Source organism: Phoca vitulina, unplaced genomic scaffold (assembly GCF_004348235.1).
Source record: "Phoca vitulina isolate PV1807 unplaced genomic scaffold, GSC_HSeal_1.0 scaffold40, whole genome shotgun sequence".
Classification (NCBI taxonomy): Eukaryota; Metazoa; Chordata; class Mammalia; order Carnivora; family Phocidae; genus Phoca; species Phoca vitulina.
This window is the reverse complement of record NW_022589743.1, coordinates 12,262,426-12,279,110: the sequence shown is the minus strand read 5'-3', so window position 1 is coordinate 12,279,110 and position 16,685 is coordinate 12,262,426. Positions and strand designations below refer to the sequence as shown.

Here is a 16,685-nt window from a genome sequence, read left to right as displayed (position 1 = left end):
TTCACAGGATTACTATGAGGGTCAGAAGAAATAATGGAATGAAAGATTGGAGCACGGGCCTGGGACATGAGAGGTAATATATTTGGGAGACTGAGGTTTCCCTACTGTCCTGTGTATACCATTATGCCTGTCACGCTGTTTTATCCGTTTACCTGTAGCTTTCCTCCTTGATACCATGACTGTAAACACTCCCAAGGGCAAGCATTAGATCGCATTTACTTTTGTATCCAACACAAAGGCTTTTAATGAACCTCTGTCAAAGAAGTGAATCATTTTACCTGAAGTGAGGAGCAAAACCAATGAACTCAGATTTATCTTCTGTCTGTAATCCTGCACATCTTCAATGGAATAAGATGACCAAGAGGTTGGGGAAACAGAAGGGCAGAACATTTCTGAATAATCAAAACCAGAGCTGTGGCCCCCAGATCACCCAGAGGGGTCACCGGCCATCCAGGGGGAACAGAATAGCCAAGGCCAGTTTTTCCCACAGGAAGCAATCAGGGCAACCATAGGGATCTGTGACCATCTTGGCATCGTGAAACATGCCATCTAGGGTGTTTCTTGCTAATTCTGAACATTTCAAGGGAGATGTGAAAGAGGGCATCTAAAGGCAATGCAGCCCCACTGCAGACTCTACCTGCGGCAGTTAAGATTCGCACATTTTTGAACTTCGGTTAAATGGACTCATACTTTTATGTTGGGCTTCTTTTGCTCAACATCTTTTTTATTTAAATAGATTTCTTCATGTTTTTAGAGCAGTTTTAGGCTCACAACAAAAAGGAGCAGAAGGCAAGGAGGTTTCCCCTGTACTCCCTGCTCCCACATAACGTGCAGCCTCCCCCATTCCTGGAGTCCCACAGAGTGGTGTGTTTTTCACAATCAACAAACCTACACTGACACATCATCATCACTCTGCGGGCAGTTCTGACGACTCCTCCGGGCTCTCCCAAGCTAACAAACAAGCTAACTAACCACAGGTCATATGAGCCAGCCCCACACTGACCCTGGGCAACTGACAGGACAGGGAATTTATGGCATTTTACATGGAATAAATTGTCCTCCCGGAGCCAGGAAGACTCAACATCCCCACCATGACTGGGCAGAAAAAAGCACGTGAAAATATCTGCCAATAATAAATATGTCTACCAGCAATAACAACAGAAGTTTATTTCCATGGATCATCTATACCTCCTCTCACCCTGGCGAAGGACTGCTCACTCTAGGTATCAAGACATTAAAAATACTTGTTGAGTTAAACAGCGAAGGAACGAATGTCCACTAGGGAGAATCCAGCCATGAATCTATCTAACAGAGGACATTAATTAACATGTTTGATGATGCCTAGCACAGGGTCTAGGACCTGAGAAATGTTTTGGGGACATTTACTGGAGCAAAGAGCATGGGCTCTGCAGTGAGATTCCTGGATGCCTATATCCTGGTTTGGCCATGTAATGGCTAGATAACATCGGATATACTATTAACCTCCCTAAATCTCCGTTTCTTCATCCCTATTTTATGGATGGGTAAGGAAGCTTTACCCACTGTCTAAGGAAGCTGTGAAGAGTGAATAAAATAATATAGGCTTGGAAAGAGTAAGTTGTCAGGAAATGTTATGTGCTATTATTATTAATTAAATTGTAAAGCAGATGTGTATCTGTCTGTCTCATGGGCAGGTGCAAAGGAATGAGCAGGAGAAGGGGACTGTCAGAGAAAAGGGAAGAATGAGTGTGGTAGACAGGGGTGTGCCAGGAACGGCTCTTTGGGTTCCACTGACTGTTCCTGGACGAAGATAATCCCACAAGGTCACAGGAAGCCAGGAGAAGAAAGCAATCTTCCAGCACGAGGCTCTCGGTTACTCCCTCACAGTCCTCTGGGCACCAACCAGACTCCTCAGTACTCACATATTTCCAGCCCAGAGTGGTTTTGCAGTTTTCACAGTAAATGTCTGCGACTGCATGGAGTCCTGTTAGCAACACTCGCTCTTCTGCAGGCCCGCAGCCCACATTAACTCTGTGCCAAGGGACAGAGAGAGAGAAAGGGTAGTTAGTCACACATTCATCCTCGGTCGTTCAAGCTGAGCTTGCAGCGAGAAAATAACTGAGCACGGATGCCTCAAGGGAAGCCGACACTGAGAAGGGCGTTGTTTACGACCAAAAGTGATAATAGCCCCTAAAAGGTAGCCACGTGGAAACATCTCCATTGAAATGCATTTGAGATCTGAAAGTTCTGATTCAGCGAGTCTATGAAAAATAGTCTGTACGGTTGAGACTTTGCTTGGAAGGTTTCTAACTAATGCTTCTAATCTTGTGACCTAAGGGGACCAACTGATGGCCACACTGTGAAGACCACAGCCATGAGCACGGGTCCTCAGCTCAGAGCTTACTGAGGACTGAATGCAGCTGAAGATGTCAAATGGGACATCTGCACAGTCTTGTCCTGATTACAAGGATGAACGAGCCCCGTAGTATTTCCAGCTGAACATGTGAGATTGTCATTCTCACAGTTCATCACACTTCTGTGAGCGTCCCCCCTTCCTTTCCCAGGTAAGAGGCTACAAAGGATGTGCCCAGCTTTGACGGAGAGCCCTATAGGCCGCGACTGCAGTGGAGGAGGCTCTTCACTACCCGGGCCTTTTCCTCCAGCCACAGCTCCTGCAGTGGATCCCTGTGTCTTTTGTTTGACCTCCTCTCCTCCCGGATGACTCATCTTAGACCTGGTTATGAAGCCTCCATGATGAGGCTCTTGGAAGCACTTCAACGTCTTCCCTATGAGCCTACAGCCCTCTGATGTGCCTACTGTGGGTAGTAAATGTATTATTTTTAGCCAAAGATGCTTCCCCCCCAAAAAAAAATTCCCCAAAGATAACTGGCTACCTAATGTGGAGAGTAATGTCCTGCAGGGTTTTTATTGTCGCAGAGGGGGCAGGGGGCCATTGTTTAATTATCACTGAGTGCTGCTTTCCCCCCCCACCCGACAAAATTTGTACCAAACCATGGATGTACCAGAGACACTCACACTGAGTTAAAGAGGTATGCTCGTCCTTGACTTCCTTGGAACGACTGAAATGCAAGGAAACAAATCGATAGTTAGATATCCATTTTATCCACCCATTCGGGAAACCAGCCCTAAATCACAACAATGACGACCTTCCAGGATTGACACAGCAAAAAAAAAAAAAGAAAAAAATGGCCCTGAGCCATTTAATAGTCAAGCTGGCAGCTAGCACGGGGGAGGACAAGAGGAGAGAATAAACAGAGCTACAGAGCTTGGGCCAGCCCACACTTGGACTGTTTTCACCAGCCCAGGTGAGAAGATAGAAAAACCAAACTCCACAATGTCATTGAAAACTTCTTCCCTCCTGACACCGTCTGTTCTATTAATCCACCCAAGATAATCCACATTGGCCTTTGCTGGACCTACTTATTTCAGGCATCTGTGCTGGCCACAGCTTTCCTCGAGGTGGTTAGGTAAATCAGTGGGGGCACCTTTACTTGCCCTCTTGGCCCAACCCCGAGAAGATGCCAAAGGATCCCCAAGGCAAGAAAGAATACACCACCAAACCTACACTTCTCACGTCTTGTGATCCTAACTGCCGTAAGAGTAACAATCCTCCTGACTGGGAGCATGGGCACTCTCCTTTTGAGGTGTAAGCAACTTGATCTCTAGATCACAGCAACGCTCGTTAAGCAGCAATCCCATTTTAAATTCCAGCTTCAATATGAGCTGTTCTCTTCCGGCTGAAGGGTGGCAGAAGCTGGAGAAACGTGAGCCAGGGCTTGCCATGCAGTTTGGCATCTACTTCCATTAAGACAGGCCCTCGCCGTGTTTCCCTCCTCTGGTGACACCGACAGGTCCAGCTGACATGAGCCATCCGCGTACTGCGCTGCTGCCTGCATTTTTAATGTGGTCTGACAGTCGTACTCTGGATCCAACGTCCTAGTCCTCTCCGAAAACCACTCTAAAAACAAATAAAATAAGGGACTCTCCCATGACCTCTATTATTCCGTGGCTGGAGAAATCCAGTGGTGACTAGTTAACAGAGGACCAGAGGGTAGGAGAGAACCAGACAGGACACAGATCACCGCACACCAGACAGCCATCGTCAGAAATACCGGACTTCAGGGATCAAGGCCACCAGCCAGAAAGAAAGGCAAGATTTCGGGCTTGCAGAAAAAGCTGCCTTTGGGGCAGCTGGACTGTTGGTTGCCTCCAACATGCAAACACACCAGAGGCCTGTGCTCCTAGGTGTAGCTCCAAGAAGCAAGCAGATGTTTCCCAGCTGCTGCTCAGACCTAAACCAGCTCTTCCCTTTGGGCTTTGAAACATTCCTGGGGAACAGAAGAAACTCCCAGGCTGGAATGAAGCAGGAATAGGAGTGTCCCAGCCTTGAAAACCTGGAGGTCTATGCCAAGTGTTTGGAAGAGACAGTGTCCCTGTGACACAGACTATGGATTTAGACAACCTGTTAGTTCAACCCTGGAGCACAGACACCCAAGCACTGGCAGGGAAGCCAAAGCTTCACCGTCTGGCCCCACCAACCTCTGCGGTCCCTTCTCTCGCTATAGTGTCCTCTGCTCTAGTCAGGCCGAACCACACGCAGTTCCCTGGAACTTGCCATCTCACCAATTTGCCCACGACGTTCCCTCAGATGGGAAGGCTCTTCCACGCCTCGGCTCAGCTTGCTCTCTTCCGTAAGGCTTTCCCTGACCTCCCCGGGGAAGAGGCACCCGTTGGCCCCCATGTTCTGGACTCCTCCTGTGCCCTGTCTGTGCCTGTTTCTTAGCACTTAACATACTGGATCTAATTGATATGTTTATTTTCTAACAACCTCACTAGACGGGGAGCTCCCTGAAGGTACGGGCCAAGTCTTCATTCTCTCTGAACCCCTAGCACAGAGCACATGAGTCTGGTATACTGTAGGCATTTATTATTTACTCCACAGGTGAACTGCCTCTAATTTCCTTTATTTCTTTAAGTGGCTTTACTGATGTGTAAGTGATGTCGTAAACTGTACCTATGTAAAGTGCACTATTTGTATCTACCTGTGAAACCATCACCGCAATCACGACTGTCATACCCAGAAGTTTCCTCTTGTCCCTCTTCACCTTATTGCCTTCCCTCCCCTCCTTAATCCTTTCCCACTCATCCACAGGCACCCACTGCCATCACTGTCACTTGCATTTTCCGGTTTTTTATAAGTGAAATCACACAGTATGTAGTGCTTTTTGTCTGGCTTCTCTCACACAGCATCATTCTTCCAAGATTCATCCACGTTGTTGCATTTTATCAAAAGCTCATTCCCTGGGGCACCTGGGTGGTCCCGTCAGTTAAGCTTCTGACTCTTGGTTTCGACTCAGGTCATGATCTCAGGGTCGTGAGATGGAGCCTCGCGTCCAGCTCCCTGCTCAGCTTGGAGTGTGCTTATCCCTCTCTCCCCCTCATCTCTCTCGCTCAAATAAATAAACACAATCTTTAAGGAAAAAAAAAAAAAAGCTCATTCCCTTTTTATTGCTGAATCGTATTCCATTCTATGGATTTAACCATAGTTCCTTTGTATTTTTTGATTTTCATAAGGGATTTGGACTAGTCAACCTCCCAAGTCCCCTTACAGCTCCAAAATTATATTCTTTTATGATTCCTGGTTCTACATTATGGATAATCAGGAGCGTCATCTTCTAAGAAACATTTGTTATAAACTTCAAGTTTGGAGCTTAGAAGAATGAGGCTATGGGAAAATAAATTCTAGAAGAAAGCAGACAGGAAGAGGACAACACAAAGCAACACAGCTCTACCATTTATAACAGGACATGGCATTTATTTCCCAAACAAACACAGATCTGCTATACCTAGAGACAATTGGGAATGCAGGGAGAGAAGCAGCATTTAAGACTTTCCAGGGTAGAGGCATCCCCAGAAGGTATATAAGACAATCAGGGTAGGGGGAAAAAAACACCTAAATTTTTAATCTACTTTTATCTTTCTTTCTTTCCTTCTTTTTATATTTTTATCTTAAAAAAAAGGTTTCACTAAACAGTCAGAGATTTGCCACTGGGATCTTCCCTGGGCTAGTGTCATGTGCGCACAGGTATCTAGAAGGAAGTGTGGGGCTCTCGTTGTACGCATGTGTGTGGTGTGATAGTGGTACCCTTCAGTCTGTTTTCAGCTTATCGTGAACACCGTTGTTTTCTGTGCAACAGGATGTCAAAAATGAGACTAATCTTAATTTAAAACAAAACAAAACAAAACGAAACAGGATATTTGGGGCTCCTAGGTGGCTCAGTCGGTTGGTCATTTCGGTTCCGGTCATGATTTCAGGGTCCTGAGATTGAGCCCCGCGTTGGGCTCTGTGCTCAGCAGGGAGTCTGAGGATTCTCTCTCTCCCTCTGCCTCTGTCCCTTCCCCCTGTTCATTCTCTCTCTCCACCCCCCAAAATAAATAAATAAAACCTAAAAAACAGGGTATTTAAACAGTAGGATCCTTGCAATTTTTTGTATAGGATAGCTCACCACGAAGAGGTTCATTTACATCAAAGTACTTAAAAACGTAAAGAAGTTACACATTTTCCTTTTGTAAAAAGATAAGCATTCCAAACTCTTTGGCCTTTGCTGTAAAAAGGAGCTTGACATTCGTATGGTACTCTTATTCTGCAATATTTTCCAAAAGAATAAACCCACAAAAATCTGTCCCTTTAAAGAATAGGTGACATTTCCACAGGGAATGAGAATATAACTTCTTTTCAAAAGGAACTTATGCTATGGAGAGAACTGGTATCTGGCAATGTATTCGTTTTATATGATCTTTATAGTTTAGAACTGACATGACTGTACAAAAAATTGATTCAAAACGAATGATATTTGGAAGAAAATGCAGGTGGAAATCTTTGTGTTAGAAAAGATTTCTTAGATCCTGCCCCAGAAACAATTTATAAAAGAAAATGACTGCTAAACTGAACTTCATCAAAATTTCAAACTTACTCTGAAAAACCGATAAAGAGAAAAGTTAAGCCATAGACTGGGGAAAAAATATCTGGAAATCACATATATGACAAAGCACTTGTACCTGAAATATATAAAGAACTCTCAAAATTCAACAATAAAGAACAAATGCCCCAATTTTAAAACGAGCAAAAGAGGCTCTCTGCTCCTAACCCATTCGTCAGACATCAGAATCTTCTGGTGCAGTGCCAGCCACATCCCCGAGACACAATGGTCATGTCAGAGTAAATGGATTTGGTCATATTGGGCACCTGGTCACCAGGGCTGCTTTCAACTCCGGCAAAGTGGATACTGTCACCATCAGTGACACCTTCACTGACCTCAACTATGTGGTCTACATGTTCCAGTATGTCAAGCTCATTTCCTGGTATGACAATGAATTTGGCTACAGCAACCAGGTGGTGGACCTTATGGTCCATATGGCCTCCAAGGAGTAAAAGCCCCCTGGACAACCAGCCCCAGGGAGAGCAAGAGGAAGAGAGAGGCCCTCAGCTGCTGGGGAGTCTTTGCCCCAACTCATCCCCTGACACACTGAGAATCTCATGACCTCTAGACAGTTTACATCCCAGACCCCCGAAGAAAGGGAGGGACTAGGGGAGCCCTACCTTATCATGTATCACCAATAAAGTGTACTATACCCAGCCAAAAAAAAACAAAACTCAAAAAATAACCTCAAAAAAAGTTTTAAATAAAAAATAAAATGAGCCAAAGATTTGAACAGACTTCACCAAAGATAAACAGATGGTAAGCAGTCACATGAAAAGATGCTCAGCATCACTAGTCACTGGGGTAAGTGCAAATTAAAAACACAATGAGATCAAAACCACAATGAGATACCACCTCACACCAGTCAGAATGGCTAAAATTAACAAGTCAGGAAACCACAGATGTTGGCGAGGATGCGGACAAAGGGGAACCCTCTTACACTGTTGGTGGGAATGTAAGCTGGTGCAGCCACTCTGGAAAACAGTATGGAGGTTCCTCAAAAAGTTGAAAATAGAGTCACCCTAGGACCCAACAATTGCATTACTAGGGATTTACCCCAAAGATACAAATGTAGTGTTCCGAAGGGGCACCTGCACCCCAATATTTATAGCAGCAATTTCCACAACAGCCAAACTATGGAAAGAGCCCAGATGTCCATCGACAGATGAACGGATAAAGAAGATGTGGTGTATATATACAATGGAATACTATTCAGCCATAAAAAAAAAAAAAAGAAATCTTGCCATTTGCAACGACGTGGATGGAACTATAGAGGGTACTATGCTAAGCGAATAAGTCAGAGAAAGACAATTATCATATGATCTCGTTCACATATGGAATTTAGGAAACAAAACAGAGGATCATAGGGGAAGGGAGGGAAAAATAAAACAAGACAAAATCAGAAAGGGAGACAAACCACAAGAGACTCTTAATCATAGGAAATAAACTGAGGGTTGCTGGAGGGGAGGGGGGTGGAGGGATGGGGTAACTGGGTGATGGACATTAAGGAGGGCACGTGATGTAATGAGCACTGGATATCATATAAGACTGATGAATCACTGACCTCTACCTCTGAAACTACTAATACACCAAATGTTAATTAATTTAATTTAAATAAAAAATTAAAAACAAAAACAAAAACAAAAAAACTCTGGAACAATGAGATTCTGAGAACTTCCAGGTTGGTGAACACATCAAAGTGCTCAGTGAGTGATGTGCCCTGAAAGGGCATGAAAGCTCCACCCTCCACTCTACCCTCATCTTTTGACTCTATGTATCTCTACCATTTGGCTGTTCCTGAGTTGTATCCTTTATAATAAAATGGTAGTCATATAAGTTAAAAAAAGAAAAAAAAAGTGAGATATCACCATGCACCTATTAGAATGGTTAAATTTTTGTAAGCTGACAAAACCAAGTCAAGAATGTGTAGCAACCAGAACTCTCTCATACATTGCAAAACAGCATAACCACTTTGGACAAGAGCTTGGTGGTTTCATTTACCCAAGTTAAATGAAAACCTATGCTCACACAAAAACCTGCAGGAGAATGTTTTCAGAGCGGCTTTATTCTTAATTGTCCAGAACTGGAAACAACCTAAATATCTCTCAGTTGGTGATTGGATAAAACGATACCACCCATATAATGGTAGTCTGCAATAAAAAGGAACCACGTGTTGATACACATACCAACATGGATGAATCTGAAATGCAACAGCCTAAAGTAAGTGATTGCCAAAGGTTATGGGTAGGAGGAGAATTTGACTACAAGGAGTAACGGGGGAGACAGAATTGTTATCTTCATTATGAGGGTGGCTATAAGACCAAGTATTTATCAGCTCATAGGACTGTATACCAAAGAGTGAGTTTTACTTTGTAAAATTAAAGAAAATTTAAATCCAATAAAAATTTTAAAATAAGCCATCTCTACAATCTCCCATCTGTACACTGTATTTCTGTATTTAGACAATTAGGAAGAAACAATTTCCTAATCTACTCAAAAGTATTCCAAAGAGCAACTGCAAGTTCTGCAAAAACCTTTGTGTAATTGGGTAAATGGGTTGGAGCGTGGGGATCATGATTTTCATAGGCACAAACATGCTAATGTTGCATTTGAATCTACCTTTCTTGTAAGAACTTTTCAGCAAGGGAAATTGTTAAGATAAAGTACTGAAAAATATCATTAGGACATACCTTAGAATTACTATATCAGAAAGTGATAAACCAATAATTTTAAAAGAGCGTATTAAATCACATAGTTTCAATAAGTAAGATTTGAAAAACAATTTGTTTTTCTTCCTTTCTAAATTATAATTATTAATCATTTCTTTGAACATAGGCTTATAATGTACATATCCCATAGCAGTATGTGTATGCCACTTATAAGTATCCATATATTAGGAGTATATACTCAAACATTTTACTAGTAGGGATAGGTGATTTTAAAAGTCTGGGGGCCAATCTGGGGGTTTCTGTCTGCTTCAGGGCAGGGCCTATGAGTAATTTCCCTAGCCTGGCATAGCCTAGAATTCCTAGAGAGTAGGGGATGATGGGGAGGACACATGGCAGAGAAGAGAAATGCCAGCCAGGCCCAGAGGTGCCGCCCAGGGCCACTACGGTCCCTCCAGGCCTGTTCCACGAAAAGTGCGCTGGCTGAGGCCCACACGCTGCCAAGGCCTGTCTTGGAGGCACGACCTCCAGGGGCAGGTACCCTCCTGGGTAACAGTGAACCTGCTGGCTCAGCCTGTCACTCAGGACCAGCTGAATTCCCTGGGATAGAACTCTGGAAGCTCTTCCGCCATGGCTTCCACTCTGGGCCTCTGCCAAGGCGACATTTATGATGGGAAAAACAGCCGCTGGACCAACAGGCATCTTGCAAATAGACAGACAAGAATAGCCCCGGCTGGGTCACTGTATCCTGTGGGGCCCGGCCCAGCCTGGCACACCCAGGCACGGCCTGGCACTCCCTTGAGTGAGGGTGGTACCAAAGGTGGGGAGACTGAAAGGAAGTTAAGGAAGCAATTAGAATGAAGCAAACAGGATTTCAGACCAGGAGATCCCAAACAGACTGTCAGACACATTTGTTTGCTGTCCTTACTGCCAGGCAACAAGGCAGCTCTTTTCCATGTTGTGGATCAACCGAGGCTGGTGTTCAGGACTCCAGGAAAGGGTTTTTTGTTTTGTTTTGTTTTGTTTTTTTTAAATTACACAACACTTTTCTTCTGTCCTTTAAAGGAAAGTAATAGTCCAGGCCCAGCCCTTCCAGCCAGCTCAAAGGAACGGAAAGGGCTTTGAGTTTCCTGTTTAGTATCCAAAACCACTGATTTCTGGCCCCTTTTGAAAGTCTGAAGGCAGCAATTCCGTTTAAAAGTAGGAGGACCATTGCAAATGAATATTTTTCAGGGGGAGGTGGAAAAAGAGCAAACATATGGGTTCCTTCCACTCGGTAACAGGCACAGGTCCTCACCCATGAGCAGACTTGGGCATGACGTCCTCCTAGCATAAAGCAGAGCCTCTCCAACTTAGGTCCTCTCCTCTCACTGGGAAGGTCAATCGTTTTCTTTTTCTTTTTTGGGGGGTGGGGAGGTGGGAGAGATCTAGAGAGGGAGAGAGAGAGAGAGACAGGCAGAGCCAAGCAGGCTCCACACCCAGCCCAGAACCCGAAGTGGGGATCCATCTCATGACCCTGAGATCATGACCTGAGCTGAAACCCAGAGTCTGATGCTTCACTGACTGCACCCCCCAGGCGCCCCAAGGTCAACCATTTTTAATGTAGCATGTGCCTCAGGAGGTGTAGAAAGATGAGGAAGCAGATGTCTACCTGCCCACCCAGCCGCGCTATCTGGGAGCTAGGTGCCTATCTGCGTATGATGAGAGGATCTAGCCTTGGCATCAGAAGATCAGGATCAAATCCTAGTTTTACAATGACAACTTACTAGCTACTTGACGTGGGGAGAAATACTCAAACTCTCTCAGCTTTGCTATCTTTTACATCTGTAGATGGAAACATGCCTATTTCATAGGGTTTCTGAGGATAAGTGGTAAAACAAGGTCAATGAAGTCCAGAGTAGAAGGAAGGTCAGTTCCCTCTCTTTCCTCTTTGGCCTTTTCAGGAGCCTGGAAAAGAGAGATGAAAAGGCTGATTCTAATCTACTTGGGTTTTCAAAATCTTTTTCTTTGATGACTTTGATTTCTCTACTATTACGACAAAGGACAAGTGTTCCACTCTTTGCAACTCAACGTCTCCATAAAAATGGAGGGATGAGACTGAAGCTCCCCATGATCCTTTCCAGTCATATTGTGTGACTCCTTTAAAGCATTTAGTGCTTGCTTCTCCAACCTACCATCCACAGGCAGTGTGAATTATATGGGCTTCAAGGAGGCAGACTGCCAGATTTTGAGTCCTGGCTTTGCCATGTACCAGCTATGCTACTAACTTGAGCAAGCCAATTAACTGCTCTGAGACTTGATTTCCTAATCTGCAAAATGGGCACAATAAGACAGTCCTCACACCAGCTTTCTATAAGAAATAAAGGAGATACTGTGATGAAAGAAAGTGCTTCATAAACTCCAAGGCTTTATATATATATTGTGTTGTTGTTACAATTTCTTTTTATTATACAGCTATAAAAGAACTTATTAGTGCAAACATAAAGTTGAGTTCTTTTTAACTGAAATGTAATTCATATTACCATAAAAGTCATCCTCTTAAAGTATATAATTCAGGGGCTCTTGATATATTCATAAGGTTGTGCAATCGTCACCACTATAATTCCGGTACATTTCCACTCTCCAAAAAGAAATCTCATGTCATTACCAGTCACCTTCCACATCCCCTGCCCCAGCCCCCGGCACCCACAAATCTACTCTCTGTCTCCATGTATTTGCTGAAGGCACTATATATTATACAATACGCCATCTCAGCAAGAAGTCAATAGAAGTATTAGGCAGAGATACAAAGGAGGGTTAGCAAAACCCCTGCCCTTGGGATGCTGGCTAAACCTCCCACCTCAGGAGATCTGACATTCTGCTGGGAGGGCCTGGTCAGTCCTTTTTCATTTCTCATTCTTTTCTCCATCCATGGTCAGGCCCAGTGGAGTTTCCCATTTAGGGTCAGGGTAAGCCACAGGCTCCATTCCAAAGAACTGAAACCCATGCAAAATAATACTGGATCCTCTTTGGATTTCACCCTTGAGGAAGCATATGGAGAAAGTGGGAAGGGTAATAATAATAAAGAACAATGAAAATGATGAAAACTTCCAGAATTAGAACCCAAGTGCAACTTAGAGCCAGTAAGCCTTTAGCTAAGAGGAAAAGAAGATTTAAGGGGATTTCTTCCATTTTCTCTGCAATAAGAGAAGGAGGAAATGGACATAAATGGAAATAAGAGAGACTTGGGTTAATTGTAAGGGAAGAATTTCCTGACTGTGTAGGACTTCCACATGAGGACACGGGTCACTAGGAAAGATGAGGAAAGAACAAAGCCATTTCTATGTGTTTATGGATCACAGAAAGCTTCTAGCCCATCTGTCTAGAAACCTTGAGATGGGCTAGGAAGCCACGTGTGCTGCCTAAGGACAGAAGAATGGCCTCCTACAGCCCTCGTCCCCTGGCTTTGAGCTTTGGTAGGTCTCAGTTCACCCTCACATTCCCTAAACAGATGGAGGGAGGGGCTGGGAAGGGACTGGCTCTCAAGGAGGAAATATCTGCTGTGTGGAGTCATAAAATTCCAAGGGCATGGGAGCATACATGATGCAAATGATGCAAGGAACAAACGGCAAAAACAAAAGGTGCTGAGCAGTCTGGGCGCCACGTTTTATTGCTTACAGGGGGATATTCTGGGATCTAAGTTACTTAACGATCAGACCATTCAAATTCACCTTCCTGTTGACCTGCATGAAACAGGCTGCTTTTTGGGATGGACCTAGACTAGAGAAATGGAAGGGAAACTGAGAACGGAATAGAGAAAAGAGCCTGGAAAGTCTGCTCCCTCTCGCTGTCGTGCCTGCCGGATGCTCAGTGGAAAGGATTCAGGCTTTGGAGCAAGCTGTGTAACCCTGAGCAAGTCACTGCATCTTTCTGAGCCTCAGGGCCCCATCTACCAAAGGGAGAAACGTAACACCTATTCCATTAACGCCCTGCTCTAAAGGGATGTTGTGTTCAACGAATGCCTGTACATAAAGCACAGTGCCTGGCTCATGAAACAGCACTTAATAAATGTTTGTTTCCTTTCACCACTCGGGCCTTCCGGATTTAAGATGAGAGATGCGGGACTACTCTGGAAGGGCTGGGCTGTCTTACCAGAGCTTCCCCAGACTCTCTTCCAAACCCCCGACAGCCACAGACCCCCATAGCTCCTCTCCCACGCCTCTCCCAGCTGTTCTAAGGGCCTCAGATGTGGTTTGGGGCCGTGGGGTTGTTCTCTGTTGAACTAAGAGCAGATAAGACTCCCTAGTTTGTGGCAAAGGGTTAGGACAGTAAGTAGATGCCAATGGAAACATGCAGCCAGTGGGAAAACAGATGCTGCCGGCTCAACATCCTGCATTCGCTCCTTGCTCTCCACAGAAAAGGCCCCGAAAACATGCATTCTTCAGAAAGATAAAGAGCAGGGGATTCCCATAATCAGACAAGCCTCATCCCCTACAGAAGAAAGCTGCACATGTCACCCTCACAAGGTCTGTTCAGGGAGACTGGCTTCTGAGTTAAGAGAGTGGAGGTAATGGAATCAGAATATAATGGCAGGCAAGTGATTAATACTGGGGCCCTCTGCGGTTCAGTTCGAATATAAAACTAAAACTTCAAGGGGGCTGAAATAATGGAACTCAAATTTCTCTCAAAACCATCAGGCTCTTGAAAATAATTCACTATAAGCTGCTAAAATTAAAAAGATAATGCAAGTTCATATACCTAGGAAGGACAAATACCAATTTCTTGGATTTGTTTCAATCTACCACTTGTTTCCAAAGCTAGCTGGACACTGGCAGATGGAATGTCCTTATACCACGAAAGATATCTGATGTCAGTCGGCAAAACCTACAGACTAGTCTAGGGGGAGAATGAAGATGGGACACCAAGGCTGTTGTCCAAGGGACTCCCTAAAAGAAAGGAGCCTAACACAATTAGACTAATGCTAACATGTATATAGGACACCGGAGTATACAAAGCCCTTTCCCATACATTAACTGATTCAATCTCTAAAAGAGCAGAGGAAACTGAAACCCAGAGCTGTTTGAGTGACTTTCCCAGTTTCACATAGCTTATAATTCAAGGTCAGAACATAAATCTATGGCTTTTGACTCCAAGTCCCAAGATTTTTCTAGAGCATGTTCACCTGGAAAATCTGTCTCTTTGATGAAGAAGGATGGATCTAGCTGTCAGAATTGATAAAAATCTCTTAGGCTATTCAACTTCCTCTGCTCTGATTCCATATTTACTTAGCAACTGCCTAAATTTAATTCTCTCGCTCAAGTGGGTTTACCTTCAAGGAAGACAACACACAGTCCGAGCTTTTGGGATTATCTGTTCCACTGTAAATTAGTGAATTAGAATTCTGGTCTACCAATTAAATTCCTGTGAGTTGTGCTAGGTGAACTGCTTCACCAGAGCTTGGCTACTCTTGAGTGGAGAAGTAAAATTAAATTTGTAAACCTACAATGCTTAAGACTGATTGAAGACCACCAAAGGAATGGTCTCTGCCACCCAGCCTGAAAACAGCTTTCCCAGCTCACTCCTGAATGAATGATTCTCATTTCACAACCTGTGGGGGAAAAAAAAAATTAAAAGCAAAGAAGCCCTTAAAATCCCTTCTTTGGCACCTGGACGTCATGGCAAAGAATGAGCAGAAAACCCAGAAAAATGCTTGGGGAGTTAGCTGAAAAAGAAAGAAAGATTTAACTAATGGCAGTCTGTAGGAATCTCATGCAGTGGATTGCATTTTGGGTATAGCAGAGGATCTCAAAACAAAACAAAACACACGTATGACTTAGTCCAGCTTTAATTTCATAGACCACTGGAACTTGAAGGATCTTCAAAGATCAGCCACTCATCTGATACATGGCTCTAATCTTCATTTCTACCAAACCTCTTCCAGGGATAGGGAATTTGCTACCTCCCCAGGAGGCCCATTTTACGTCCAGTCACTCTGACTCTACCAAAATTCCTTGTATGAGCTGAACTGTCTCCTGAGAGCTCCCTGAATGCCCCATCTTTATATCCTCTGGTGCCAAGTAACACTTCGAGTGATAGCTTTAAAGCTCATATCAAGGTTTCCTTGTACCAGCTGAACTTCTCCCAGGTTAGGACCCTGATATAATGGAAGAACGATATAGTTGTATGAACTAGATACAATTCCCAATTGTGACACTTTCTCTACCATGTGCTCTTGGGTATATTCACTTCTCTGGCCTCAAGTTCCTCATCTGCCAAATGGGATCTCAATACCCACCTCAAAGAAAGTAAAGTGGCTGGCATAGAACAGGCTTTCATAAATGGTGCCATTCTTCTACCACTCCCTAAATGTCTGTACGTGGCATGGCTGTACCCTTACCAAGTCTACCACTATCTTTTTTTTTTTATTTTATTTTATTATGTTATGTCACCATACATTACATCATTAGTTTTAGATGTAGTGTTCCATGATTCATTGTCTGCGTATAACACCCAGTGCTCCATGCAATACCTGCCCTCCTTAATACCACTATCTTCTAAACCTCATTTTTCATTTCCTATTATGTGTTCTCTAAACACCTTCAACACTTTGCTCTCCTGGAAATGCTAATCATAGCACAGGGCCTTAAACAATTGGACTTCGGGTTGCACACACTAAAGTAGGTTAACTAATGTGTTGCTCCCCACTGCGGCAGCTATCCAGCATCAGGCTTTCCTCCAGTGAGCATAGTAGTATACATCTACACTTAAACCCTATATTCATACACCACTGCCCCCACCCAAGAGACTGGGCTTAGGAGTCTAGTGATAACAAATAGCAATGAAGGAAGAGACAATGTTATTTAAAAGGGCCATGGTGGGGCTTGAAGAAATCACAGCCAAAAGGCTCTTATGAAAGAGACAGGACCATATAAATGAGGATAAGGTGCTTGCCAAAGTGCAAAAGCCGGGCACTGGTGATTCAAGGTACTCCTTCTAGAAACAGAACATGACTGGGTCAGAATAACCAGCTCACTCACTCCCACCCCTGCCAGACAAGGCT

General features: G+C 44.0%; 1 protein-coding gene across 1 annotated transcript in view; it reads right to left on the bottom strand.

Annotated features, from left to right (window-relative positions):
• Positions 1–16,685, bottom strand: part of YPEL2 (yippee like 2) — a 41,189-nt gene that overhangs the window by 6,575 nt on the left and 17,929 nt on the right. The window contains exons 2-3 of the mRNA XM_032428480.1: positions 3,016–3,059; positions 1,902–2,010 (exon numbers count right to left, since the gene is read on the bottom strand). Of these exons, the coding sequence (XP_032284371.1) occupies positions 1,902–2,010; positions 3,016–3,059 (153 nt within the window). The remainder of the gene's footprint in view (positions 1–1,901; positions 2,011–3,015; positions 3,060–16,685) is intronic.